Source organism: Eptatretus burgeri, chromosome 10 (assembly GCF_056783735.1).
Source record: "Eptatretus burgeri isolate ZD-2024b chromosome 10, Ebu_testis_v1, whole genome shotgun sequence".
NCBI lineage: Eukaryota > Metazoa > Chordata > Myxini > Myxiniformes > Myxinidae > Eptatretus > Eptatretus burgeri.
The window spans coordinates 4,582,400-4,609,351 of record NC_140970.1 but is presented as its reverse complement, the minus strand read 5'-3'; the positions used below and the strand labels follow the sequence as shown (position 1 = coordinate 4,609,351).

Sequence of the window (26,952 nt, the reverse complement as noted above, 5' to 3'; positions counted from 1 at the left end):
GTGTGCTCTCAGCTTTTATCTCAGGGAACATCTCGGAGGGTTGTCAGAGGGAGATTGCCTTCCCTGTGGAGATCTTACCCACAATGAAGAGAAGCAATGTAGGATTGTTTTTCATTCCCTCTTTAAATGACAAGGTTGTTGTTAAGAAGCTTTTTTGATCAGACTGAAATATGAAGGATGTACTTACTTGTATTTTGCTATTATGGATGATACTGTCCTATTTTCTTCATTAGTATTTATAATGATGAAAATAAACTGATTCTGATTTTTATTTTTATATTAAGTTTTTTTTTTTATTAAGTCACCGGAGGCATTATGTTTTTGGGTTGTCCGTCCGTCCATCCGTACTTACATACATCCATGCTAATAGTCTCTGTTTTCTCTGCAACCGCTCATCTGATTGACACAAAATTTTCACCATTGGTGGGACTACTCATGTAGAATGTTTTTTCATGACGATTATGACATCATCGGTCATGCCGAGCAATAATGCCGTGTGCAATGCCGAGCGGTTTTAATCGCCATGCTCTGTCGGACTAATTACCACTTTAATTCGGCTTTAATAGCCGGCTAATTTCCCGAACGCGCCGTGGCAGTCAATGGGAGGAAAATGACACAACGAGCAGATGTACATTCAAACAATGGGCATTTATTATACAGGCACATAAGCAGTCAATGGGGGGATAGGGGACATGACACGAGCAAAAGCCTACAGCCGATGTCTATCGTTTTTATATACAGGCATGCACTTAATTCAGTTCAACTTAACAAGACAAGGCGCCACAGACACTTTCATACAAAACCCCCAGAAAAGAACAGGGCTCATGAGCCTTTATTTCCACTTGGAGCCTGGATGACCGGAGGCTCACAAGAGGCCGGGCAGGTAACCTTGCCGCCCCTTGTGACTGCTCGAAGGTCTTCGGGTCAGTGACCCCTGCTGTCCCTGGCTTGTCCCTCGTGTCACACGCGCCAGTCGCTTGAGCGGCCGAGAGGCTTGCTCGGTTCTCCCTGGTCGTCCGGCCTTCACTGCAGCCTGGACGGTCGGGCCTAGCCGGTGATGCGCTCAGAGGAGTGAACGGGTCTTTGCTCTTTTTAGAGTTGATGCCCTTTTATGACCCATCCACTGCCTCAGCACCGCTCGACCGACTCAAGGCCGTTTGCCCGGACTGCGACGCAGCTTGCTCGACTCCGGCTGTTCGACGCGATGACTGCAGACGCCAGACAGCGATGAATATCCTTGGGAGCGATGAATAACTCCTCGATCGGCGCGCACACAAACCTCGCCCGACACTCGACTCTCCAAGCTTCGCCCGTCTCCTGAATCAGCCTCCGAATAAGCGATGAATCTCCGAATCAGCCTAACTCATCCGAGCTCCGCCGTTATATTGGCCCGAGGCGAGCCGCTCTCTGAACCCGAGGCCAGGCTCCGCCCACTTTTCACCTCCGACCTCTCACCCCTGGTGAGCCTCGTGGGAAACCCCAAGTCTGACGTCACCCGTGGGTTTCTTTCGGGGTAGACCTCCTTTTGATCCACTTATGCAAATTAGCCGCTCCGAGGCTGTTTGCACACGGTCGGTGTAATGTGGCTTTTACTGTTGCGCAACGTGTCCACAACCAACGGCATTTTGCGGCTGTCGTTGAGGAGGATGTGATGGTTTCTGTTGTTCGGGGATGTTTGTTGAAATAAAAGATAGAAAAGAAATAATGCTACCTCAAGATTCACAGCCCAGCACACAAATAATTCCCTTTACACATTGGTGGGGGAATCCTAACCTGAAACACTTACTTATCGAGATAACTGATCTTCGGAGAACCTGAATGGTGTTTTGTGAATTTCCAAAACCGCAACACTATATGTATATATTATTATGTTTGTGGAGTAGATGGAGGAACTTCATCGTAAAGGTAGGATTGTATAGTGTAGCATGGTCCGTGGACGAGGAGGAGACATCTCAATGTAAATTAAGTATAGAAAACTGTCAGCTTAAGATTGTTACGTGTCACCACATAGGGGATGGTGCTGTGTTAATGAGGTAGGGTTTAAGGCAAATTTCTCCCAGTATGTGATTGCCCTCTGTGACTCGTTCCTAGGTTTTTGCATTTACAAAGCCGGCTATAAAAAGGAACTATGCTTTAACAACTGGCAGGCCACGCCCCGAAGCTTGGGATTGGTCGGTGTGACGTGGGAGAGATGGGCATGATCATTCTTTGATCTCATTTTTGCTCTCCTCTCGGCACGATGAAATAGCAGCACAATTCTCGTTCATGCTGGTGTGAATTCGTTCACGTACTGAAGCTAGATGCTAGCCATCGACTGTTCCTGGGTCATGAAGGTTGTACGTTTCTCAGAAGAGAAGAAGAGCGCACCTCGTGGCCTTATCTCAGGGCCTCAGAAATCGTCTCGTCATATGGTCAAGGAGAAAGGCGGTTTTTGTTATGTTGCGAGTGGACCTAGTGTAAGATGAGCGGGGTCGGCGTGTTCGTTCGTGAGAAGAAACTGTTCGAGGGTTTGTGGGCTCTTAACGAAGGAGGACCATCCACGCGAATTACCACGTACCATCTCGGTTTGTTCTGCCTCTCCGGTCTGGACCGGATAGCATACAGCTAACCCCCATCCGCCAATGAACGTAACGTCTAACAACCATGCTGAGGCTTAGAGTTCTTTATTCTTGACGAATGGTATGAATTGTGAACTCTAAGCCTCAGCATGGTTGTTAGACGTTACATTCATTGGCGGATGGGGGTTAGCCGTATGCTATCCGGTCCATACCGGAGAGGCAGAACAGTAATCGACTGTTGTTGGTCACAGTCTGGCACAAAAAGCATTTTCATCGCAGCGGGCAAAAAAACCACATGGCAAGGCGACATTTTTAACACAGCGTATCCTGGCTCACGGTAGGCGAAGCCACAGGGAAGCAACAGCAATGAATACGCATGACTCGTCAACAGGCACAGTGTGGCGGCACACGGTTTGTATTACTTTTCAAGCACCAAGGACGCATCGACTCAGCATATCTGTGGAAAATCGAAAATTATTCGCCATTTGAGTTGCATCATGCAGTGATGTAACCCGGAGACAGTACGGATATGACAGTCCACTTGCTGATGCGATCTCACAGCTATTCTCAAGAAGGAGAAGGAGAAGAAGAAGATTTCGACTTTGATTGCGAATCAACCGACTTTATAATTTGGAAATCGGAAAAAGACATATCCATTTTGAAGTGTATCAAGGGATAGATTAGTATTGAGGTGGTCTGAGCATTTGAGTTCCCCTTTCATGAAAATATGAAATAACTAGAACAGCACACTTTCGAATGTTCTACTTGGCTGGGATGGTGCCTTAAGTCTGTCGGGAATCGTACCTTTTTCTACTAGCTTTGCTTTTTTTAAAGTCATTATATGTTTTTGCAGGCTTGGTGGTAATCAAAGTATACTCTTGACTGGCTGCTTGGGAAGGGGGGCATTAGAACAGTGTATGCAGAAAAATGATTATAATTGACCTTGAGTAATTCAAAGGAGCATTGTGAGAGCAGGGTTAGGGAGTGAACCGTTACATGCTCTTAGCTCTACTTCTGTTTCAGCATTCCTGTTATGAAATGAGCCAACTGCTTGCAGCTGGTTAGGTTGGAAAGGACAAATGTGAGATAAACATTTTGTCCAAAGATAAAACCGAGTTTCTAAGAGGGTAATGGAATCGTCTCTGACAGTGACGGCACCCTCCGAGCATCCTCAGTTACTGTAATTGATGTTCCTGTTGTTGCCGTGCTCCGTGCACGTACCTTGCTAAACAATAAACAGCCTTTCTCTCAAGTGCATCATCTGTCCTCAAAATACCTTGGTGAAGGGTGATTCAGGGTACGACATCTGTTTCTGGTGTATGCACCCACTCCATCCTGTACATCACTTCAAAAAGGCATGATTGAAGATTCTGCTCGAGATAAGGCAGAATGTCTAAACTCTGTCTTTGCCTCCAAATTGGGTGTAATCAACTATTACGTATCCACCTCGAGGCGCCGAAGCGAGTGCACCAGGTACGTAAGGATGTCATGGCAGATAATAAATAAGGACATTAATGTGCCCTGTTTGTTTGTTTTTTTTTTCTTCAGGCGAAACAAGCATTCGGCAAGAGACAGAAGGATATCTTATAAGTAGTATTTATTAATCCCTACTCGTGTCCTCTGATTAATCGATATGCCGGTATAATTTTTCATCTTTATATACCTTTGTGGAAGAAATAATTATATAAATGTATGCTATAAGTCGAATTGGCTGTCAGTGTTCCTTCCCTTTGGCCAAGAGTCTTTGCCCGAAATGTTGATAAAAAAAATGTCTTGTTATGGAACGATGTGACCTGGGCTGATAACAGCAAACTTTTTCCATAATTACATCATGTGCTTCTCACCTGTACTAGAAGACACGTACTGCAGTTAGAGTTAACAGCCCCTTCCCCTCTCCCTTGAAAGTATAAATGCCTTGAAATGTAATCTTGTTTTAGTGCAAGCACGTGAGGATGTATACCATCTCAGTGGGTTGTACTCCAAGAGAGTGCAAACACGTGTGGATGTATACCTCACAAAGTGGCTTGTACTCCTTGTTACTTAAGTTGCTACCAAGTATAATAAAACTCTGATGAAATGTACTTTCATGTTGTGGAAAATGAATTAATCAGTGTGTTTGATTTGGGTTGGTTGAACAGTTAACTAAAAAGTAAGAGAAATAAAATAGAACGAGTTAAAGTTCCACAACAACACGTGAGGAATTCTAAACGATCACAACGAGACTTCAGAAGTCAACAATCAGGCCGAGAAAATTCCACATCAGTTGGTGCCGTGACCGGAGGTGTTTAATCTGCTGGAGACAGTCCCTGGAGGTCTGGAACAGCAAGTGTTTGAGCGAAAGTAAGTAGAGAACATTCCTGGACAGTGGGCCTGTCTTAGCGGGTAACGCATTTCGAACAAAGAAAAGTTCATGTCAGAGAATTTTATTGATAGAAAGAAGGAGTAATTAAAGTAAACGATAAGTACTGTAGTTGTTTTCGAAAAGTGCTGGAGGAGAAGAGGCTCGACGAGGAGCCAGAGGAGCAATTAAATGGGCATGACGAAGCGACATGCCACAGACTGGCTGAGAGAGGCTGAGGACACGTGCGAGATATATGTTTGCATTGATACGCACTGGCTGAGAGAGGCCGAGAAGGACCGGCCGAGGAGGACCGGCTGAGAGAGGCCAAGATAGGGTTAGAAAGGACAATGGTTAAGTGGAAAATAGATAAGTATTATAAGTTACCTGTTTGTGAAAGTTTGTAAGAATTATAAGAGTTACCTGTTTTTTCATTGAACTCACTGGAAGTTTGTTTGCAGTGAGGCTGTTGTATTGTATTTGTGTGAGTGAGTTTGCAGTGAGGCTGCTTTTGAACCCACGTGAGTTTTGTGACGACCGAGTTATTTCTGAACCCGATTGGGCGTTTCAGTACCTGCGCGGCTGCTTTGGAAGCCACGTGGCTGTTTTCTAGCCTGTGTTCGATTTGATACCCTCATGGCCGTATGGTTGTTTAAGAACCCCAATGGGTGTTTCAGCACCCCATCATTGCTTTCTCAATGTTTCAATTTCCACAAACCAGTGAAGGATTCGGTTTTGTTTTCTAACTTTTTTTACGTCACTTTGTAGCCACATGTGCTAGATTGTTAAGTGTAGTAAATAAAAAAGTATAAAATAAACAGCCATGTAATATTGTACAATAAATCACTTGAATAATGTGTTCTTCCTTGAAATTAAATTAATAAAAAAGTACAAAATAAACAGCCATGTAATATTGTACAATAAATTACTTGAATAATGTGTTCTTCCTTGAAATGAAATTAATAAAAAAAAGTATAAAATAAACAGCCATGTAATATTGTACAATAAATCACTTGAATAATGTGTTCTTCCTTGAAATGAAATTAATAAAAAAGTACAAAATAAACAGCCATGTAATATTGTACAATAAATCACTTGAATAATGTGTTCTTCCTTGAAATGAAATTAACAAAATTACCCCCATGTGGGGATGACGGTAATCTCTATAATACTACAAGTTCTCAATGTTCAGTTCAGGTAACCGCGAAACAGTCAAAACTAACTGTTTAGATTGAAATAGTTCACAGAGATACACAAGGATAATACTAATAATCCGGGAAAAAATATGTCGTTAGGTATCACTCATCGACCTCTACCCACATACCAAATTTCATCAAGATCGGAAATAAAAAGTTTTCTTTGTATCGGGAGGTGTTTTTGACCATCTTCCAGGTTACGTGGCGGCCAAACGGGATGGAAATTCAAAAATCTGTCCGGTTAGATACAAGATAATATTTTTTACTATCATAATTATCAATAAACAGTTGCCGAATATCTTGTAGAATGGCAGACAAGATAGGTTTTGAAAATGGCGATTTTTATAACTTACGTGACCTCGTGACCTTGACCCTGACCCTGACCCTGAACCCGGACAAAAGTTATATCGTTGTGCAACACTCTTCGACCTCTACCCACATACTAAGTTTCATCAAGATCGGAAAGAAAAATTGTTGACGGACGGACGGACATTTGGTCCGGCTTTATTAGGTCATCTCGGTAGAGATGACCTAAAAATGAATGTTTATGCTTTAAGGTCCATCAAAGGCCAAGTTCATTTTCTTTGGTGTTGTGGTGACTTAGGTGCTGAAATGGCAGGTTCCCCCCAATCTCAGCTTTCCCTGAGGGCATCAAAGAGTTAACGACCATGTTTAGACTGGCATAGGAATAAACACAGGACAGGCCAATTTTGCTGGCCTGACCTCACTGTGCACCAGTTTGGTTTGTAATAACAATCCAGTACCAACAAGGTAATTCTTACACGACAAGCCATTTCCAGAAGCTTTGACGCACAATCTTGTACTACTGCCTTCAGCTACATTTGAATCCACAAATCTTCTGGGAAACCAAACCAGTCTGTGTCCTCGCTTTATGAGGTGCAAGCTCCATTATTTTACATTAAGAAACGCTGATGCTCGAAGTGTTTCCTGTGAACTTCCAGACCATAACCATAATCAATTGCTTTTTCTACCTGGACGTGCTTTGACCTAAAACTGCAACTTGATTTGTAAAGGTCCTCTGTAACGCAAGTTTGAAAACTAGAATGGGCACTCATAGAGAGCATACCTTCGCCGCCACTACTTTTTTTGTTCTTGGTATGAGTGTGGGGAACTGGTTTCATATGAATGGTCTTATGACACAAACCACATATCTATAATGTCATGACCCCCCCCCCGACTTTCGGGGGCTACGGACTAAACAACAATCAACTCACGTCATTTTGGCGAGTCTTCACTCGCAAGCTCGGTGAATACGTTTCAACAAGAGAAGGTAATCTCGTTTGATGCTGGTTTCATGCAAATCGAATAAGAATTGACTGAGTTATGCCGAAAACCGCATATTTTTCAAGGGCGTGACCCCTCCCCCCCCGACATTTTACCCCAACCGGTGACATGTGTTATGACGTCATTGTGTCACAAGATTGGGCATTAAATTCTGAACATTTTGGTGCTGGGTTCATGTAAAGTGGACAAGAATTGACCGCGTCATGACAAAAACCGCATATTTTTCAAGGTAGTGACCCCCCTGACCTTTGACCCCTAACCGGTAACAAGAGTATGGGCGTCATTGTGTCATATTGCATATCACAAGATGAGGCGTTGAATTCTGAACATTTTGGCGTTAGTTGCATGCAAATTGAATAAAAATTGACCGTGTTATCATAAAAAGACGATTTTGACCTTTTCGTGACCTTGACCTTTGACCCGAACGATCCCAAAATCTAATCGAATGCTTCCTGGCTAATAACCAATCATCCCACCAAATTTCATGCAATTCGGTTTAATACTTTTTGAGTTATACGAATCACAAGATTACAAATAAATAAATAAATAAATAAATACACGCCAACCAAAACATAACCTTTCGCAGAATGCGAAGGTAACTAAAACGGCACTCGGTCGAGCGCATACCTCCCCGAGACCGAAGAGGTTTATGCTTTGTATCCCATCGATAGGCCAGATCTGCATCTGGACCTGAAACAAGATCCAATCAATTTGTCCTCGTCACTCACCCAACCTGTTCACCAAGTTTCATCCAAATCTGTCGACAACTTTTTGAGATATCCTGCTCACAAACAGAGAGACAGAGAGACAAGGGGAGAAAATACAACCTCCATCCAGCTATTCCCAGTATCCACATATTTTATTGTCCCCTTTCCTCCATACACACCAAATATTATATAACATATTCACAGTCAATTACATGGAGCTCTCGCACCATAGCATCTGAAAATTCGCTGTATACAACACAGCTGTTTAACCGTGCCAAACCCTGCAGCAAAAATTAACACCAGGAATCAATGTCAAATTCCTGGAATACCTGCACTGCATTGTTCATTCCATTTGATCAACCGGCCGAAACACCGTTTTACAAGTGATCAACTTTGATCTTTCTTTCTGATTGGTTTGCTGCTCTTATTTTTATTTTAATGTCAGTGCACCCATCACTCCTGTTCCAGCCACTGGTAGCGGAGTGCCAAGATTAAGGTAGGTGTCAGGATGGCCACCGGTAGGAGATTGCAGTTAAAAATAATAATAATAATAATATTAAAAGGGGGAGGGAGCAAATTAAGGCTGCACAGCGTTCATTCAGTAATGAAACTTCAAACATGCAGAGCCATGAATAATAAAATCAAGTGGAAGTGTCGCAAAAGGGAGGGGTTGGAGAAGTATGTTTAGAAGATCAACCCCTCCCCCCCCCCCCACCCCCAAGAAAAAAAACAAAGAAGAATATTAAAATTAAAAAGGAATAAAGAAAGGAGGGGGACATAGCAAGAGGGGATGGGAAAGTGGGAATGATCAAAACTTGAGAGGTGGAGGGAACAAAAAGGGAAAGGAGAGAAAAATCAGGACCCAGTCACCAATAACGCAACAATCACCACACAGGGCTTTGCTGCGGTTCAAAAGTTTGACCAAATGGTTGTGCTTGAGAGACTTCTGGTTGTGCAGCATCAATCAACCTTAACAACACTGTAGATCGTCCTGACAAACCACAGGCATGCAAGGAAGCCGACAGTACCTGGAGGGATTGGAAAGGGTTGGGGTGGCAGGAATGGAGGTGAAAGAACAAGATTTGGTTTGAAAATAAAAAAAAAAGGCCAAAGAAAGCATTATTCTCAACATCACCTTTGCTGTTCACATTTCCGCATTGCTTAGGAAACCAATTTTGTTTCCCTGCACTCACCCAGGTAACAAGATAGCTCAGGGGTTGTTTGAGATGGCCTGCATATCAAACACAGACTAGACAATTATAAACTGATATTTTGAAGCTTTGCAAGCTGGGCATTGCAGAGGAGGAGAGGATGTGAATATGGCTGTCCCAAATGTTAGCATCCACTTGTAGAACTTGAAGATCAACAACACCAATCAAATAAAAAATAAAAAAAAGGTAGCTCATATTCTGCGAACCTGATTGAGTCCCAAATTCCTGCCCTGGATGAGAGCTGCTTCAGTAGCACCCCACAATGGAGCAGTGACTTGTCTAAGGTACATTGTCGGCAACGGAAGCTTGGATATCTTGATACCCTCCAGTTCAATATATACCAATGTCAGATTAACGACACCTCACCCAGACGTCCTTGTTAGCCATTTGGAAGCAAACACCACATACTGCCATGCCCGTGTGCCCACCCCCTCCACCACATAGTTTACCTGTGAGCAAAAAGAAGATTATGGCCATGATCAATGTGTAGCCAAAGTACAAGAAGATGGATGCGACGCCAGCAAGGTGCAAGTGAGTTGCAAAGTAGTGCATGGCGTAGATGAGCAGGTACATGGCCGTAAAGCCACTGGTGAGGAACGACCGCCACCACCAGTGGTAATCCTAAACACAAATGATAGAGCCAAAGAGCAGCATGTCACTTGATTTCCTAATTCCCAACAGACCCTCGAGCGATCCCACTGGCAGAGAAATGGGTCACTCGTCTACCCGAGCCACGTACCTCTGAACAAAGTTGAAAATAGCAGAGTAAGATGGTGGCTTCAGAACAAGTAATGAGGAGGATGATGAAAACGAGGAAGAGAAAACCAAACATGTAGTACAACTGGTGAGACCTGTAAGCAAAATTATGCAGCATTTAGGCTTATTTATGTATTTCTCCACACCAGTCTCATCTCAAAATTCTTCCCACTCCAAACTAACTTCCTAGTGCTGCCTCCAGGACCACTATACAAGTGTTTTGTTCCAAGTTGACTCAGTAAACGAGCAGAAAATGGGAGATGTTTGGGTGAAAGGTTCTACCTGAGAACTCCTTTATGGATACAATTTACACCAAAATGAGAACTTCGTCACTTTGTCATCCTAATTACACCATTCAAATGTCAACGATAAAATTACAGAAAAACTACTCCTGGTACAATAGGCAAAATGTCCATCTGAAGAACCCGTCCATCCAATTGTCTCCAACAGTCGTTGTACATAAAATCCTTTTGCAAAACATAAGTTAAGAGAAAGAATGGCGTGTGTTTTTTTTATCCTGCGCTTGTGTTCAAATTATCAGGTTATTGTAAACACACAACATGTTGATAATGGCAAATTATTTACTTAAATAATTGCAAACTGTTCCCTCTGCTCTTTCTTCCTGTTGGTTCATTCCCTTTCTCATTGTGTCAAACCATGGTCCCAGTGTCAGTTTGTTGCCTTCTTACCCCTTCCGTCACCTCGCCCTTCCACGAGCCTCAATGCTGTATAGCAAATATTCATTCAATCAATCTAAAATTATGATACCAGATGCTGTTGAGGATAAAGAAGAGCTGGATGAAGATGCAAGCGAATGGAAGTATTCCACCAATGACAACAGCAAGAAGTGCGTGTGTGTAGACAGTCTGGGGTGGAATCTGCCGTGGGAGTTGATTGGTACGTACTGGCTGCTCCATGGGCTTGGGGAGGGAGATGGAGGGTCACTTTATTGTTTTTGTGAGGTTTATAAAGTGGCAAATGAGAGGAAGATAAACAACAATTGACAAGAGGAAAACAGTAACATGGTGGTGTTGATGCAATTTCTCCAAAATTAGCATAATGGGGTTGAGGATGACAAAAAAAAAAAAAAAAAAGTTAATTAAAGCAAATGTATTCAATCTGAAATGGAAAATGTACTCAAATATGGTATGATTCTATGTGCTTGAACATGTATCCATTTTTTATTGTAATCAACATAATCATGTCTTTCCTTTGTATTGAAAGATGTCAACCTGTCTCGTAAAGATATGATAAGCAGGCCAACCTTTCAAATAAGTTTAATTCAGTACAAGAGAATTGCCCATAATTTAAAAGCTATCTTGCTTTCTAAGGGATTTTATAAAAAGCACCAACAAGTTGGACAGGGAATATGATTTCAGTGTAACTGGAATGTGGGTCTAAGGAAATATCCAGATGTATTCACAAAGCTCTAATTGCTTCAAGATAGTATATTTCCCCAGTCCGTTTGAAGCAGACTGACTTTTAACCTACATACTATAGAAATCTATCAAAATGCCCAAAGGGGTTGAAGTTTGACATAATTCTATCATTCTGTACGTCATTCTGTGCCGGGAGAAAATCTACGCATGTGGGTTTGAAATATACGTGACAACCATTCAACCGAAGGCTGAAGATGAGCTCCACCTGGGAATATCAAGTGAAACTGAGGTGCCAGCATTTGGAAATAAAAAAAACTACTATGTCTTACTAGATTCTATATAAAGGACTTAACTTTATCATGTATTTCAGAGATCTGGAACAAGACTGTGTTCTGATCACTCCACATGTGAATATGTATTTGCTTGTATGTATTTGTTTGTGTGTTGAATAAATGTTCAAATGTACAGGATGACTTAGAAATTTCTTCTGCAGTGGGAAGGCATTGCAAAAGACACAATAAATGGGATGAAAGGTTAAAAGAATAAAAACAGATATTAAAAATAAATCAAATAAATATATAAATATATTAAAAATACATTAAAAATAAATCAAATCAAATAAAGACCCAACTAAACACGAGTAAGAATTGCTTTGCAATACATGTCCCCTACCGATGTGATATTTTCTAAGTCACAAAAGGGCATAACTGAAAAATTGACGAAACTCGAACTTGTTCTGTAACTTATCATAATAAAGGCATGTACCAAGTTTCAGTTGAATATGTTAAAGGGTATGGTTGGGGGGATAAAAATTAAAAAGGCTGAAAAACCACAAGTTTGACGGATGGACAGACCGAGATCAAACCGAGAATCCCCTCCGGTTAAACCGGTAGGGAATAAATAAACAAGAGTACAAGCCTTTATCGAGGAAATTAGGTCATCATCACACAACCACACCTTAAAAATGGGACACACGGATTTAACACTTAACTAAATAATATGTGGAGGTGGTCAAGTTCATATAAATAAACAAACAATTCAAGGTGACATGCAGATAGTGGAGATGGTAAAATGTATATAAAGAAAGAAAGAAATAATTCCTTGTGGTGTGCAGGTAGGTAGTGTCGATGCGAATTTCTCCAAAATTAGCATAATGGGTTTAAGGGTGATAAAAACAAAAATTAAAACAAAAATATCACCAATTCAACTTGATTGATAATTAACTTGAAAAAGTAAATGTTTTTTTTCAGATATAGCACAATGTATTGTTGTAACCCTTTAATGGGAAATGTACTCAAACACAACATGATTATTACATCTATGTGCTTGAACATGTATCTATTTTAATAATATATTTGCATTTTAACTGACCAATGACCATATATCTCTTTTCTGTTTTGAAAGATTAATCAGTCTGCTTAGCAAAAATACCCCTTGTTCTCCAAAACAGATTGGCCTTCCAAATAATCTTGAATCTTTATTCAGTATAATAGAATCATCTACGATTATATTTTGCTTATTGAGGGATTCTTACATATAAATAATTATATACTGATTTTTAAAGTCTGGCTGGAAACAGGAGTCTAGCTTAAATAGAATGTGTGTGAAGATAATGTCTAGAACTCCTATCATCCTTCAGGCCATAAATATTCCTTAGCCCTTTGAGATAAAGCTAACCCTGCATTTTGGCTGCAACAAGGCTGCGAGTGATCTCTCCCCTCAACCCTAAAATGTCAAGCCTTGGTGCCAGTATGCCTAGAGGATGAACAGACATAGTCTCACTGAATATAAAATAAGAATTCAAAATCTCCATTTACTGCAGAGTCAGGGGAAGAGTGTGCTGCTTGTTGTCCCCCCCCCCCGCCCTGATTCTCCATATGCGCATGTTTTTGTTTAAAGAAATGGCTCAAACGTACAGGAAAAATTGAGAATTCTTTGACAATTTGGCGAGCCAGGCAGGAGCATTAAGACTTGGAGGAGCGTGGTTGCAGAGTGGGCTGATGGTAGACATGGGCTCACCGATCAGAGGTGAGGGACTTTTTAATCCCTGCGAGTGGGTGTGTGCTGCCAGCTCGCTGTGCACCTCATTCTTTGTCTAAAGGGTTAACATTCGCCAAACTAAAAAATATGAGCCATTTAAGTGGGTTTCAGTCCCTTCTCTAAGATAAATATTGGTTGAAAGGGTTTGAGTCACTGCCGTCCTGGTCAGACAGGAAAGGTCCATTGTGTACATTGGCGCTGTCTCGGTGTGCACCAGAATTAATTTGGTATAGCCACCTGTCTTTGGAATAAAATTGTGTTGTATCCAACAGAGGTTGAAAGTTGAGGAATTGTCCAACAGAGGTTGGAAGTTGAAGAATACTGTTTATTATTTTCGAGTTAGAATTGGAATTGTGCTTCCAGCTTGGAGTTGAAGTTGGAATTGGGAAAACGGTGTATCTTTTTTTTTGTATACCTTGTCGAGGCTCGTATGAGAGCTAACACACAACACACAGCAAGGGGGGCATGAGACAAGAGGGGCGGGAGTGGGAAGGACAAAACAGTGGGGAACAGAGACATTAGGAGTTCTGTGGAATGGAGAGGGATGGGGCGGGGAACACGGGGAATACAAGATGGACATTACAGGGACTTTCAGGAAGGAAAGCAGGGAATTTGAAGGAGGTGGGTTTGGGGTGGATTAACGGGGGTAGAAAAGATCGAGGATTTGGATGGGGGACAATAAGAGGTGGTGGTGAACAGCTGTTTTGAAGGCATGGAGAGAAGAATGGGATTGAACAGAGTGAGGGGTTTATTCTAAAGGCAGGAACAAAAAAAGGAATGAAAGAGTGAAGGTGAGCAGTGATTCATGATTTTGGTAGTTTTACCAGAAGGGGGTTGTTGGCGGACCTTGAGAGCTCTGCGGAAATATGGTGGGGACAAATCACAGACACAGCAGGGGGGGGGCGAGACGGGGAGGAGACGGTAGAACACAGAAAGACCACCGACTGCCTGCAGTGATTGAGTGAGAGGCCCAAAGAATCAGCCTCATCGCGGGAGATGCTAATGATCCGAAATGCCTCAGTTTCCTCAGCGTGAAGCCGAGAAAGGTGGGAGGCAGGAGCACCAGCCCAGAGGGGAGAGCAGTACTTCATCAGGCTGTGGACGAAAGCTTTGAATGTGGCCAGGAGCTCAGGTGGGCCGAGGAAGGACTTTGCAGGACGGAGGATTCCCAGTCGGTGACTGGCTTTGGAGGCCAGGTTGGAAATGTGGCTTTCCCTGGAAAGATCATGGCAGATAGTGAGACCCAGAAGCTTGAAAGAAAGGACTTCTTCCAGAGTATTGTTGAGAAAGTGGATGGGGAGGGGGGGGGTGTTCCAAACGGTCCTTTCGGAGAGACATCGTGAGAGTGTGAGATTTGTCCGGATTGAAAGACATGTTTCACGTGTTGAACCAGTTTGTGATTTTACCCAGATCTGCAGTGAGCGAAGAAGCTGCTGCTTGTCGGTCTGAGGGATGACAGATGGTATGGCAGAGGGTGGAGTTATCAGCAAAGAGATAAAGAGGATTTTCCAGAGAGTCAGAGAGATCATTGATGAAAACCAGAAAAAGAACAGGGCCCAGAATGCTACCTTGAGGAACTCCAGCATGGACAGGAAGAAGGGATGAAAGAACTTCATTTAGGGCCACACGTTGACTGCGACAGGAGAGGAAGTCTGCGAGCCATGAGTGGAGATGGCCTTGGATACTACAGGAAGAGAGTTTGGTGAGCAGGGCAGGGTGCCAGACCGTGTCAAAAGCACGCAATATGTCTCGGGAGATGGCTCCGATTCCATGTCCGGCATCGAGGACCTCCATCCATTGTGGGAGAGCAGAAGCAGCATATCCAGGGTAGAGTGACCTGGACTGAAACCAAATTGATGATCGGAAATCAGGCCATTGGAGAAAAGGAAGGATTTAATGTCTGAAGCGATGATGGATTCTATAACCTTGCTGATGATTGAGAGAAGGCTGATTGGTCTGTAGTTGCAGGGATCTGTTTTTGCACCTTTTTATGCAGGACAGTAATGTTTGCTGGTTTCCAAGCAGATGGCAGATGACCTTGAACAAATGAGAGAGTGAATAGAACAGAGAGAGGGTGAGCAAGAGCAAAGGAGCAGGTTTTTAGGACACGTGGGCTGATGCAGTCTGGACCGGTTGCAAAATTTGAGTCGAGGTTTGACAGCAAGCTCTCCACCTTGTCAGGAGAAAAGGACAGAGTCCAGGGACAGTTGGGTGCGACTGGGTAAGGTGGGTAAGAGAAAGCAATGGGTTTTGGACACAAGATTTCGAGGCAAACACCGAGTTTAGGCATTCAGCCTTTTCACATGCAGTATCAGCAGTGCGGTCATTTGAGGTAAGGGAGGGATAGAGGGGGAACATGCACCAGAAACAGATTTGATTTGATGCCACCAGGATTTGGAGGGAGAGAGGTTTGAGAGTTCAGACTTGAGCTTCGAAAAATGTTGTTTTCTGGCTCTCCTGAGGGTAGAAACACACTTGTTCCGAGCTTCATGGAAGGAACTGAGATTACCCTCATTTGGGTTTGCTTTCCATGAGGCAAAGGCAAGTTGCTTCAGGAGTTTCAGGTGTATTGTTTTGTATAAAGGTGTTGTATGGTTATTTGTATATTGTCTGTATTTGTGTTGCTATATTTGCATTGTGTTACATACTGTACCAAGTGTGGTCTTGTTTGAATTTCTTGCACCAAGTTTGTGAGAATGGGTAACCATCTTGGGAAGGTGACTAAGGAAAGTCTTCCTGAAAAAATGTACACCCATTCAGTACATGCTTGAAAATTATTGGACAGAATCAATATGTGATGTTGATAAGTGGTCAAAGTGGACAGAGGGCGATATAAAGGGATTCCCAGAAGAAGGTACCTTTTTTGAAAAAATATAATTGAGAATTTAAAAAGAGAATTGGATCAAAGAAAAAAGAAAAAGGGAATGGGGTCAAGGAGGTAAATTGGAAGGCATTTATGATGTGGAATTAGGAATGCAAGGATCGGGAGGAGAAATCAAAATTGGTAGTGTTATGTGCCAACTTTGCTTTGGTATGGGATTGTCATGCTAAATACAGTGGAGGAAGAGTTGAGTTTGGCAAGTATCATGTTGTAAAATGAAATAAATATATAATAAATTAAAAAAGAGGCAGTGTTAAAATTTTCGCTCCAGCGAATTCCACTGGAATAAATGTGTGTGAGAAGTAGCCCTGCAGGTGGTGGAATTTATATGAATTCAAGATGTCTGAATGCAGGCTGACCAGCATGATCAGTGTCTGGCCTGCAGCAGCATTTATAAAATATATAAAAATAAATGAGAAATACAATGTTGAAGCTGGAAATATTGCTCGACCTTATCTGATCTTGAGTGCACGTGAGATCAAGATGAGACGACAATTTTTCAGCATGGCATTTGCCAAAAGGTAACAAAAGTCTGTTATTATATTAATGTGGATATGAAGGTGGTGTTGGCTGGTTATATCTGGGTTCTGGTAAATGTGAATCTATGCACATCCGTGCAGGTTGTATGAGTAATTAAATCACGAGCTTTGGCTGTGTGCCTATGTGCGTGGTAAAGGTGAGCCTGTTGGCTGTTCGCAGCATGGGTGTACTATATGTGGCAGATGCTGGGCCATTGTTTAGTGGGGCAAGCCATGGTGCAATGAGAATTGCAAGTAGAAAAATAGGTAAAATCCTAGAAAATATTTGGAAAAATTATGATAAATTTTTGAATGACGAGAAATACAATGGTATTGCCATTACTGTAAGACAAAAGGTAAAAGGCATTTAGATTTAAAATTATATGTCGTCCGTGTGAGATGATAAGAAGGTATTTTCATCTACATTTGACATATGTGACTCGGCATGACCAAATGAGTCTTCAGTCGCTAGGTGGGGATTTCTAGCTGATAGCATTTCTGGATTCTACAGATCATCAGCTTTCCATCAATACCAAGATGAAGTAAATCGGATGAGTGGATCCGAAGATATGGGTGGCGAAAGGTGAGGGATTCAACAAGTCATAAAGTCAGAGTCTTGAGAAAAATCGAGGTCAAACTTTCATTGCACAATCAGAACAACTAGCGATACCCGTGCACATGCATGGGATAGCAGTACAACATAGCTGGTAGCAGACGACAGACCGTACACGGGGAATGACAAAAATACGCATTGTGCAAAATGCAAGTGGTACTATGGAACGCCAAGACTTCCCAAACATTGTCGGCATGTCCGCTAAGTTCCACAGCAATTTCAGAGGGATCGTGTGACGGCGAGCCGAGTTTTTAGTGTGCAAGCTTGGTATTATAAGAGAGATGTCAGAACTGAAATTTGGGACACAGTATTAAGAGACCTCTATCTCGGTCTCGACAAAATTTGACATAGTTATCTCGGTGCGTTCTTGCTAATTAATTGGAAGACCACATGAATTGAACACAACGCAACACCACTCCAGAAACACCATCTTTGATGTGGTGTTCTGGCGGCGGCGGGCCAATCAGCGAGCCAGATTCCAGTCACGTGACCGCATTCGGTAGCAACAAAGAGCTTTCGTCTTCACGGTATTTTCCAGTAGATAGCGATTCTGATTGGCCATTGCCCGCGTTAGCATTATCATGAAGGGGAACTCCGTGATGTCACCTTTCCATCGGTATGCGGTGTGAGGTTCGACACCGGAATGGTGGCCGCTGGAAAATCGCGTGTTTTGGGCTTTCTTCTGGGCTATTTTGAGGAGGTTCTCGATGCGTTTGGGCCAGAAATACATAATTTATGTTCAGAATATCGCATTCAGGGTTGGTAGGATGATAAATCACACTATTTACGATTGAAATCCGTAGAGATGGAGAAATCGGATATTTTTGCCATCATCGGATGTCGAAGTATTGCTGCGATTTTCTCACAATGGAGCCGCGCGACTTCCGACTCATTTGGTCATGCCGAGTCACATATGCCATGCGCATTGACTAGAATGAAATTGAAATGCCTGTCTCATATTTTAGCTGAAAAATAATAGGCAATAAAATAAACAAGCAGCCATAGACTGGTACTTACGAAATCGTCAACTTGACCTCTGACCTTGTCTGATAAAAGCTGTCTCGAGACAGGTAGCGACGCAAACCAGAAGTTTCTACGATGATTCTGTACCAAACCATCAAAAATCGTAACGTCGACCGAAGCAAAAATCTCCATTTCTCCACGCAATTATTTAATATTATTTTATCAGTCACAAAACCGTAATATTCGGCCATCCACCAACAATCTTTACATGATCCGACGGCTTAGCGAGTCAGGCATGCGACGATAACCTTTATTGGGATAAAAAATGACCTTTAAACACCATCTTTATCGAAAACACCGTCAGCGCGCACACGCAAAACCTTTACGTGACTCAACGACGCGTCTGCTCGAGCGCACTGCACCACGTGACGACCCGTATACAATCTTAAAACGTCTCCAAAACATCCGATTTTTACCAGAATTTCGACAACCGAGTTTTAAGCGTCCTAAGCGATCGCAAAAACCGAAGACAAAATTAAAATCGAAGTTAAAACGAACTCGTAACGTCGAGCGAAGCAAAAATACTCCATTTCTCCACATGAATTTACGGAATTATGTTTGACCTCACTGTGACGACCTTTGACCGATTTTGACCAAAATCTAATCAGCGCTAACCATCACCCTCATGAATCACGTGGTTTAATTTGACGTTGGTAGCTTCTTCCGTTCTCGAGTTATCGTGCCTACAAACAAACACACAAACAGAGGACGGAAGTCATCAATATACTTACGAAATCTTTAGATTTCGTAAGTAATAATTGACCATGGCATTTATTGTGTACAACAGATTAATGCATTAAATTACCTCTGTGCAGGGATTACATGAGGTGGTTTTCCGGTACATTCCTCGTAGTGATTCGGAGGGCGTGCTCGTTTGTGGTCACAGTAATAAAATATTTAAATGTCAATGGCTTGTGTTCCATATGCCGACATAGGATTGTGGGAAAACTCTTGGAATGCTAATCCTTGTAACGATTTAAATCACTCGTGGGGAGGGTGACATTCCAGCTGTGTGGGGAGACATGATGCAAGGGAATGTTTTGTGTGCACAGCTTATAAGGCTGGTTAACATATTAAATATAATTTTTAAGGGTTAACATATTGAGAGTTAACATATTAAAATATAAATAGCTTGTTATACAAACAGAGCATTCCCGGGTTTATAAAATGAAATAACGGAACATACATTTACTTTCAGAGTGCCTATGAATTCAAATTGCCTGCATGTCAAACACTGGGTCAGGAATCAAACCCAGGGGAGACAGCTTGAAGGCAGAGTTGACCCTACATTCAGGACTATAGGCCATGTAGCGGCAGTCATGAGGAAGCTCAAAGGTCTCCTCGGATTTTTGTTTGTGGAAAATGGCATGCAGCTGATGTCGTTTTAAAAACCAACAGTGTGTATTTCATCAATTGTAAGCGAGCCACGAACCAGAAGTTATGTGGTCACCATGGTAGTGCTGAGGTTGATGATGATGTCATACCGCTTTTAAGACCGATAAAATTGTTGAAATTGAATTTAAAATGTCTATATAATACATACGCGATTGATAGTTTACAATGTTAGGATGGTTTTGCTCGAGTGCCATGTTGGTTGTTAGGCCAGGCAAGCGAGATCATCACCTTCCATTTCAGTGGATCAGAGCAAGAAAATAAAACATGATGGATTGTAGAGTTTCTGATGCTGTCATTACCGGAGAGGTAAATGTAGCCAACATAGTTTGCATGGTATTAAGAGATGGTACTGCAGGCCTTCTGTGCAAGTGGTATGAAATTGTGCTCTGAAAAACGATATGAAAATTATTTTATCACGTTATAATGATCAAAGGCTCAGCAAATACGACGTCGTATACAGTATACTGTACTTTATTGTGGTGTACTGTATCGTGTCGATGCCAAATGACAAATTAATCATACAAATGTGATGTCAGGTGATCAAAAGTGGTCAATAAAATGAATCAGATACAATTATACGTGGACAAGAAAAGAGAAAGAAGATTCATCTCGTCTGCACCCTCTAAGAAGGATTCTTTCCATTCATCAATCAGTCTGCGTCGTGTCACCAATCAGGGCTGACTCTGGTACCGTCACAGGACGTTGGGGAAGGGAGGGGTTTAAATGCTCGTTCTTGTAACTGAGAGATGTTATAGTTGTTGCATACATAAGAAATAAATGGTCTGCTCAGAGCAAATTTTGAATGCTCATTATAAAATCCTCCAGATTCTTATTTGGAGCAAGGAAATAACCTCGGGTACAGTAAATGTATCAATTTGCCTTTGATACATCTACTTTGAGCTACGTAGCCAGATTACAAATTGCTATCATGGTGTTTCACAGGCAGGCAATGCATCGGAGTGTGTGCCGTCCCTCGGATGGACGTGAATCCTGACGCAGCTTTGGATTATTGTCCCAGTGTTTTACAGGCAAGGTAATTCATGAATGTGTACGGAAGTTTAAAGGTTAATAGCGTAATATTCAATATATTGTATTTATTTTAAATACAAACTGAGGGGGAGGTGTGAGTTTGTAAGTGTTAAAGATCCTTACGGTGTTTTGTGATTACATGTTGTGCATATTACGCAAGCTACCGGCGGCATTATAAGGGAAAATCAATTAAATTGGACAAGACTTGAGAGCTGTAAATGACTGAACATGCTTGCATTTGGACAAAATGTGGTTGACAGGTTGAGTGTGTGACCATGATGAATTGATTCGATTTTGGTGAAGATCTGAATCAAGATATGGATAGGATAATTATTTAATTTAGAAGTGATTCTTCACCATTAAGTAATTGGGTTGGGAACGGTGTGTGGTATGATATTTCAAAAATGAATTGGTGCCCAATATGTTCTCGTGGATCAGGCATTACATGTTTGATGTGCCAACCAATATGGTGCCCGAACACTGCATCATGGGTATTGAAACACACTATTCAATTTAAAAAGTGGTAAATCCATGTCGATTTTAAAATACCCCCACCCCTGAATGTTGTTTTTCCCCCTCAGTAATTTTGCCCTCCACACAAACAGGCGTGTGTATGTGTGTGTTATAATATTAAAAATCGCATTATCATTTTGATTATCGAAACCTTTTACCTCCATTCACACGAGACGGGAGGATTTGCAAAACAACATGGAAATAAGATGCGGCCGGTAGCTTACCAGAGTGTAAGGCTGAATCCGGTAGTGAGGATTTCTGTCGTGCTTACGGGCGGTCGCTGCGGCCTCACACGTGGTGCAAGTAACAGCAACAAAAGTCTTGGGAAATCCATTAATCTGCCGTGTCCCACATGCGGTTTTAGCAGTGCTATTAAAAGCAGAAACACAACATCTCTCCGCATTGAGGGCTACGATGTACGAATTAGTACGATTGACTTCATCGAACATCATGATTCATTGCCGTTTACCGATAAACCCAGCTTGTTACTAACAACTAAACATGGTGAAGAAGAGCATGACTGCGTGGACATTTTGACGTATGCACTGAGGTCACACGTAAGATGTCCCATTGACAAATGTGGATTTAATGTTTTGCATGGACGAATCGTCAATTGAGAAGATTGGAATGGCGAGTGTTGAATGGGTTTCAAGGATGGGATGATAGAGGATTCGAAAACTCATTATCTTTTCAATAATGGAATGCATGCCAAAGTTTTGCATTCACAGATGGAGTGAAAAGCCCTCCAGATGGTGGAAATTGGCTGTGGAATGTCGGGGAGGGTCGACACGCAATCTCGTCCCTGATACAGGAAAGTCTGCAGTGAAGACATCACAAGAGAGCAATGAACGTTTGTTTCAATTTGCTGCGAAGTTTTGATAATTCGTATACTTGATGCACGGTCAGGATGAGATGTGTAGTAAGAAGATTTGACCATCTTGTGGACAATGCCTATCCGAGGCTGACCAAGGAGGTGTTCATTTTAGTTAAATTAGATATTGGGAAATTTGAGATTGTCGTGGCAAGGTCGAGTCTGATTTAATTTATGACTTATTTAGGTACACAGCCGAACAAACAGGAGATATCATGATGTAGAGATAGGAGACTGGTCAAGCCAAATAAAGTGATTTACTGCAGGGGTACTGACTGATATCAAACTGACAGTCAATCTAACATTATATATATATATATATATATATATATATATATATATATATATATATATATATATATAAATATATATATATATATATATATAAATATATATATATATATATACACACATATCGGGGGGGGGGGGAATAGATTGTATTCCGAGCTCACATTGAGGGTCAGCGATCGGTTCTGCTATAACATTGAAGACAAATCTCAAGTCCTTGTGAAGAGATTCTTCAAATATACCATAAATACCTGGACTGTGCATATGAAGTGAATGCTTGTCTGGCTGAAAAGATTGCAAGGAAGGCGTGAAGATCTTATAGTACCTTTTCCTTGAACTTATACTGTTTGTATAAAAATGATAAATGTAAAATGTGTGGTTAATTTGCCTGCTATTTACATGAAGAAGGTTGTTACCAAGACAATGGTCACACAAGTTTCATGTATCTCATCAATAGGACAAAACGATGATTTTGATATGTTCTGGAAAGTATGTGAAATCAAGATAGATAACTCATGCAATAATATTACAAGACCTGATAATGATCAGTAATATGTTAATTTTAAGTAACTAATGTAGCTTATAGATGAAAGCAAAACAAGACGTGTGATAGTGCGCCTATCCAAGACTAAAGGAATGAGGTATATTTATGACGAGAAAATATCGGAAAGTCAACATACTGAAGGACCTTAGGATTTATTAGGTGTACTGTAGGGAAGGCAAAAATTATATGACAAACGACAGATTCTTTTATTTTGTTGTTTGTATATTTTAACGAAAGGAGGCATGGTAAATAAAAAAAAGTAAATAAATTAATAAATTAATAAAACCTTCAGTGCTTCACTCAATAAATATTTGAAGTGATGGTTTTGAACACCAGCTCTGTATTGTAATGATAACATGCACACAAATATCATGTCAGCATTTTAGTCATAAAATAAATAAATATATATATATATATATATATATATATATATATATATATATATATATATATATATATATATATATATATATATATATATATATATATATATATATATATATATATATATATATATATATATGCCTGGTGTTGGCGCAGTGGTTATGGCAGCGGCTTGGGATCCAAAAGGTCCTGAGTTCAAGCCCCGTTGGGCCACTGAATTAATACACCAGGGGTGGACTCAGCCTGTCATCCTTCCGAGGTCGGCGAAATGAGTAACAGTGTACTGGGCCGGTGTATACCCCGGTTAAAATAGATGTACCATATCCCTGTGTCGTAAGAGGCGACCAGGGTTGCGTCAGGAAGGGCATCCGGCGTAAAACATGTGCCAAATCACTATGCGGATCATACGGATGATCCGCTGTGGCGACCCCTAAAAAGGGAGCAGCCGAAGGAAGATATATATATATATATATATATATATATATATATATATATATATATATATATATATATATACGTATATGCATATATACATATAGTTGCGCACCCGGAGTCAGGGTGAGAAGACGAGAAGGGGAACCCATCTCGGGTTCACACCAGACTCTGGAATTGCAGGCCGTCACACATGGATAACAACGTGAGGCGGCGGATCGCTAATCGACCGTGAACGCCAATAACTCAACCACGTGACCGAGGGTCCTCTGTCTAAACTGGTTACCTAATTAATCATGTTACCGAACTACCGGGGGACACACCCTCGGTACACCTTGTCCGAACTGGGTCACCTTACCCGGTCAGATGTAGTCGTGCGACACTGCCAAGGACGTACCGGCTAGAAGAACGGATCGTTGGGAATAAAGTCCGGGCTAGGCGAGGATACAGACCATGCTGGATCAATGAAAGAAAAGACAAAAACAAGCTGGGAACAATTCTACACAAGCATTTATTACAGACTGGTGAGGAAAAGCATGTGGTACAGTGAATGTAGTTTATTGTTGAAGGAAAGCAGGGATAGAAAGAAATGTGTGGTGTGACAACAAAATAAGCAACTTACTAAAGTAGACACAGAGCAGACTTATCCCGATATAATTCTTCTGCACACTTAACTTAAGCGAGGACAAGCACCATGACACACACACACACACACACACACACACACACACACACACACACACACACACACACACACACACGCACACGAGTTAATTGAAGAAAGGAGAGGAGATGAGGCTAACAGTCTCGCAACACCTTGCACGGTCGGCCGGCCACGCTACCCAGTACACTTTAGGGTGACGCTCCACTGAGTGATCCCTCCTTGAGAGTTGGCGCATCATCTCCTGCCTGGTTATGGTGCCGGCGCAGCACGTACGCTGGTCCAAAGAAAGGGCGAGGCCATCTGGTGTGAGGAAGGACTTTAGGTGGAGCCAGGTGAGTGGATTGTGCCAGCAGCGAGAGGCAGTCGGAATCAGGTGGGTGGGTGGAGAAGGCGGAGACAGCACGCGAGAAGGCAGGCGGAATCAGGTGGGTGGGTGGAGAAGGCGGAGACAGCACGCGAGAAGGCAGGCGGAATCATGCGGGTGGGTGGTACCAGCGGCGAATGTAGAGATCACAGCTTTTGAGGCAAGGCAAGCACAGATGAACAGCTTCGCAATCGTCTTTTACAAGATCCATCGTGCAGGGTGGGGGCGACGACCCGAAGCGATGAGTCAACCGAATCGGATGCTCCCGTTGGACCCCGGTCACCGCGTGACCCGGCCGTCATGGCTGGAAGCGGCCTTATTTTACATCCGGCGAAACATGGCCGAGTTGTGGAATAGTCTCGCTCCAAACCCCGTGATATGAAATCGCCTTGCATCGAACTACAGGACCATGCTCCAGCGACTGGCCGAGGGCCGCGTCGGCCCCGCATGCCCGCTCGAGCACTCCCGGCACACTGCGGCTGGTGCTGATCAATGCGCTTGCTTCGTCCGCCCGAGCAGACGGATCAATGCGGCCCAAGCAATCAAAACCGTACAGCATGCCTCTGCTTGATGGCGGCAGCAGCATCGAGGTGGAGGTGCGAGAGGAGACATTGGTGGCCGTGGTGGCGAGCGAAGATCGACGGTGAGATGCCATTGTAAACGCACGCGCAGACCCGAACAAAGATGTGCGCCATGCGCGTCCCGTACACAGTGTGATGGCAATTATCATGGGGCTGCGGGCGGGTCTGTTATCGTGATGTTGATGCCTTCCCTCGCCTCTGCGAGGCAGTACTCTTGCAGTGGACGGTTTTTCATCGTGGTGTTGATGCTTTTGTTGGCCTCCGCGAGGACATTCATACGTACCTATGCGGCAGGCCTCGCTGATGGCGGAAAGCAAGAAAGAGATATAATCAGACCTAACTATGAAACCCACACAACTGACTTCGTCCCGTTTACCCATTTGACAGGAGGGGTAGGTCTAACTGCACGTATATTAATGAAATAACTGTCTGGGGATCACTGTATGTTGGGTGCCATTGCCTTAGAGGCATGCGGTTTTCAGAACCGCAACAATATAAACAGTTTTACTAAAAGTATTGTTACGGCTGTGGAAATTCGCATTACACCATGAAGGGCCCGGAGGTGAGATATCTCGAAGTACATGTGTAGTTAGCCCAAACCCATTGTATAGAGGGAATTTATGTGATCCATTCGGGCTGCGACACTGAGTTAGCCATTTTTTCTGTTCTATCTTTATTTTGAACCAACCACGTCTCAACCGCCATCACACAACAACCACCACGCCAGCAGTCGTCACCAACTGCAACCACGCTCCGACCCTCGGACAACAACAACAATAACGCCAACAGCCACAACCTTTACCTTCACAACTCGCTCCCATATCATCGCATCACCGCCATTCCCAAACGGCACCATAACCATCAAACCACCACCGAAAACCCTGCACCACCTTCACCTCTCTCCTTCTACGGCCATTCCCGCACCACCTGTGAACACTGAGCGTCGGGTTGTCTCGGGCCCGTTCGGCAATTGGTGCCGAACGCACAGAGCCGCGAGCGCAAATAGCGGCCTTTCCGAGGGAAAATTCGGATCAAGAATGCTACACGTCCACTTTTCCTCCGTCCAATTAGCAAGCGCGGGGCGGCTTGGCCCCGCCTCCAGGCGCGTCTGTGTAAAAGATATATGCAAATTCTAGGATCAGGGGAGGTTCACGCCCCAGTTTCCTCCGACCAATGGGTGAGCGTGGCTCCGCCCCCGAGGTCATGCTGATCCGAATATTTTCATATTAGCTGCTCCTGCCGGCCTATAAGAAGGCGAGCGCAAGGCGAATGAAGTCAGTCGAGTCGGGTGGCGAAGTCATCGGTGTGTCATCGAGTTGGGTTCTGGAGTCGGCTGAGAAGAGTTGCGGGAAGAGGCAAAGG

General features: G+C 42.7%; 2 protein-coding genes across 9 annotated transcripts in view; one reads left to right on the top strand and one right to left on the bottom strand.

Annotated features, from left to right (window-relative positions):
• The window catches only part of LOC147017857 (tumor necrosis factor receptor superfamily member 19-like), a 39,841-nt gene extending 35,202 nt beyond the window's left edge, over nucleotides 1–4,639 (top strand). For both annotated transcript variants that reach the window (XM_085896910.1, XM_085896909.1), the window contains 2 exons: nucleotides 13–98; nucleotides 4,107–4,639. In XM_085896910.1, the coding sequence (XP_085753036.1) occupies nucleotides 13–98; nucleotides 4,107–4,162 (142 nt within the window). In that variant the 3' untranslated portion in view covers nucleotides 4,163–4,639. The remainder of the gene's footprint in view (nucleotides 1–12; nucleotides 99–4,106) is intronic.
• A 3,598-nt stretch (nucleotides 4,640–8,237) lies between these two features.
• LOC147017856 (transmembrane 9 superfamily member 2-like) overlaps nucleotides 8,238–26,952 on the bottom strand; it is a 103,235-nt gene continuing 84,520 nt past the window's right edge. For 5 of the 7 annotated variants that reach the window (XM_085896897.1, XM_085896901.1, XM_085896899.1 and 2 more), the window contains 5 exons: nucleotides 21,687–21,800; nucleotides 10,840–10,991; nucleotides 10,055–10,166; nucleotides 9,765–9,936; nucleotides 8,238–9,132 (listed from right to left, as the gene is read on the bottom strand). In XM_085896897.1, coding sequence (XP_085753023.1) covers nucleotides 9,065–9,132; nucleotides 9,765–9,936; nucleotides 10,055–10,166; nucleotides 10,840–10,991; nucleotides 21,687–21,800 — 618 coding nt within the window. In that variant the 3' untranslated portion in view covers nucleotides 8,238–9,064. Of the gene's footprint in view, nucleotides 9,133–9,764; nucleotides 9,937–10,054; nucleotides 10,167–10,839; nucleotides 10,992–20,141; nucleotides 20,307–21,686; nucleotides 21,801–26,952 lie in introns of those variants that run through there. The other 2 variants (XM_085896896.1, XM_085896898.1) reach the window with 2 other exon arrangements.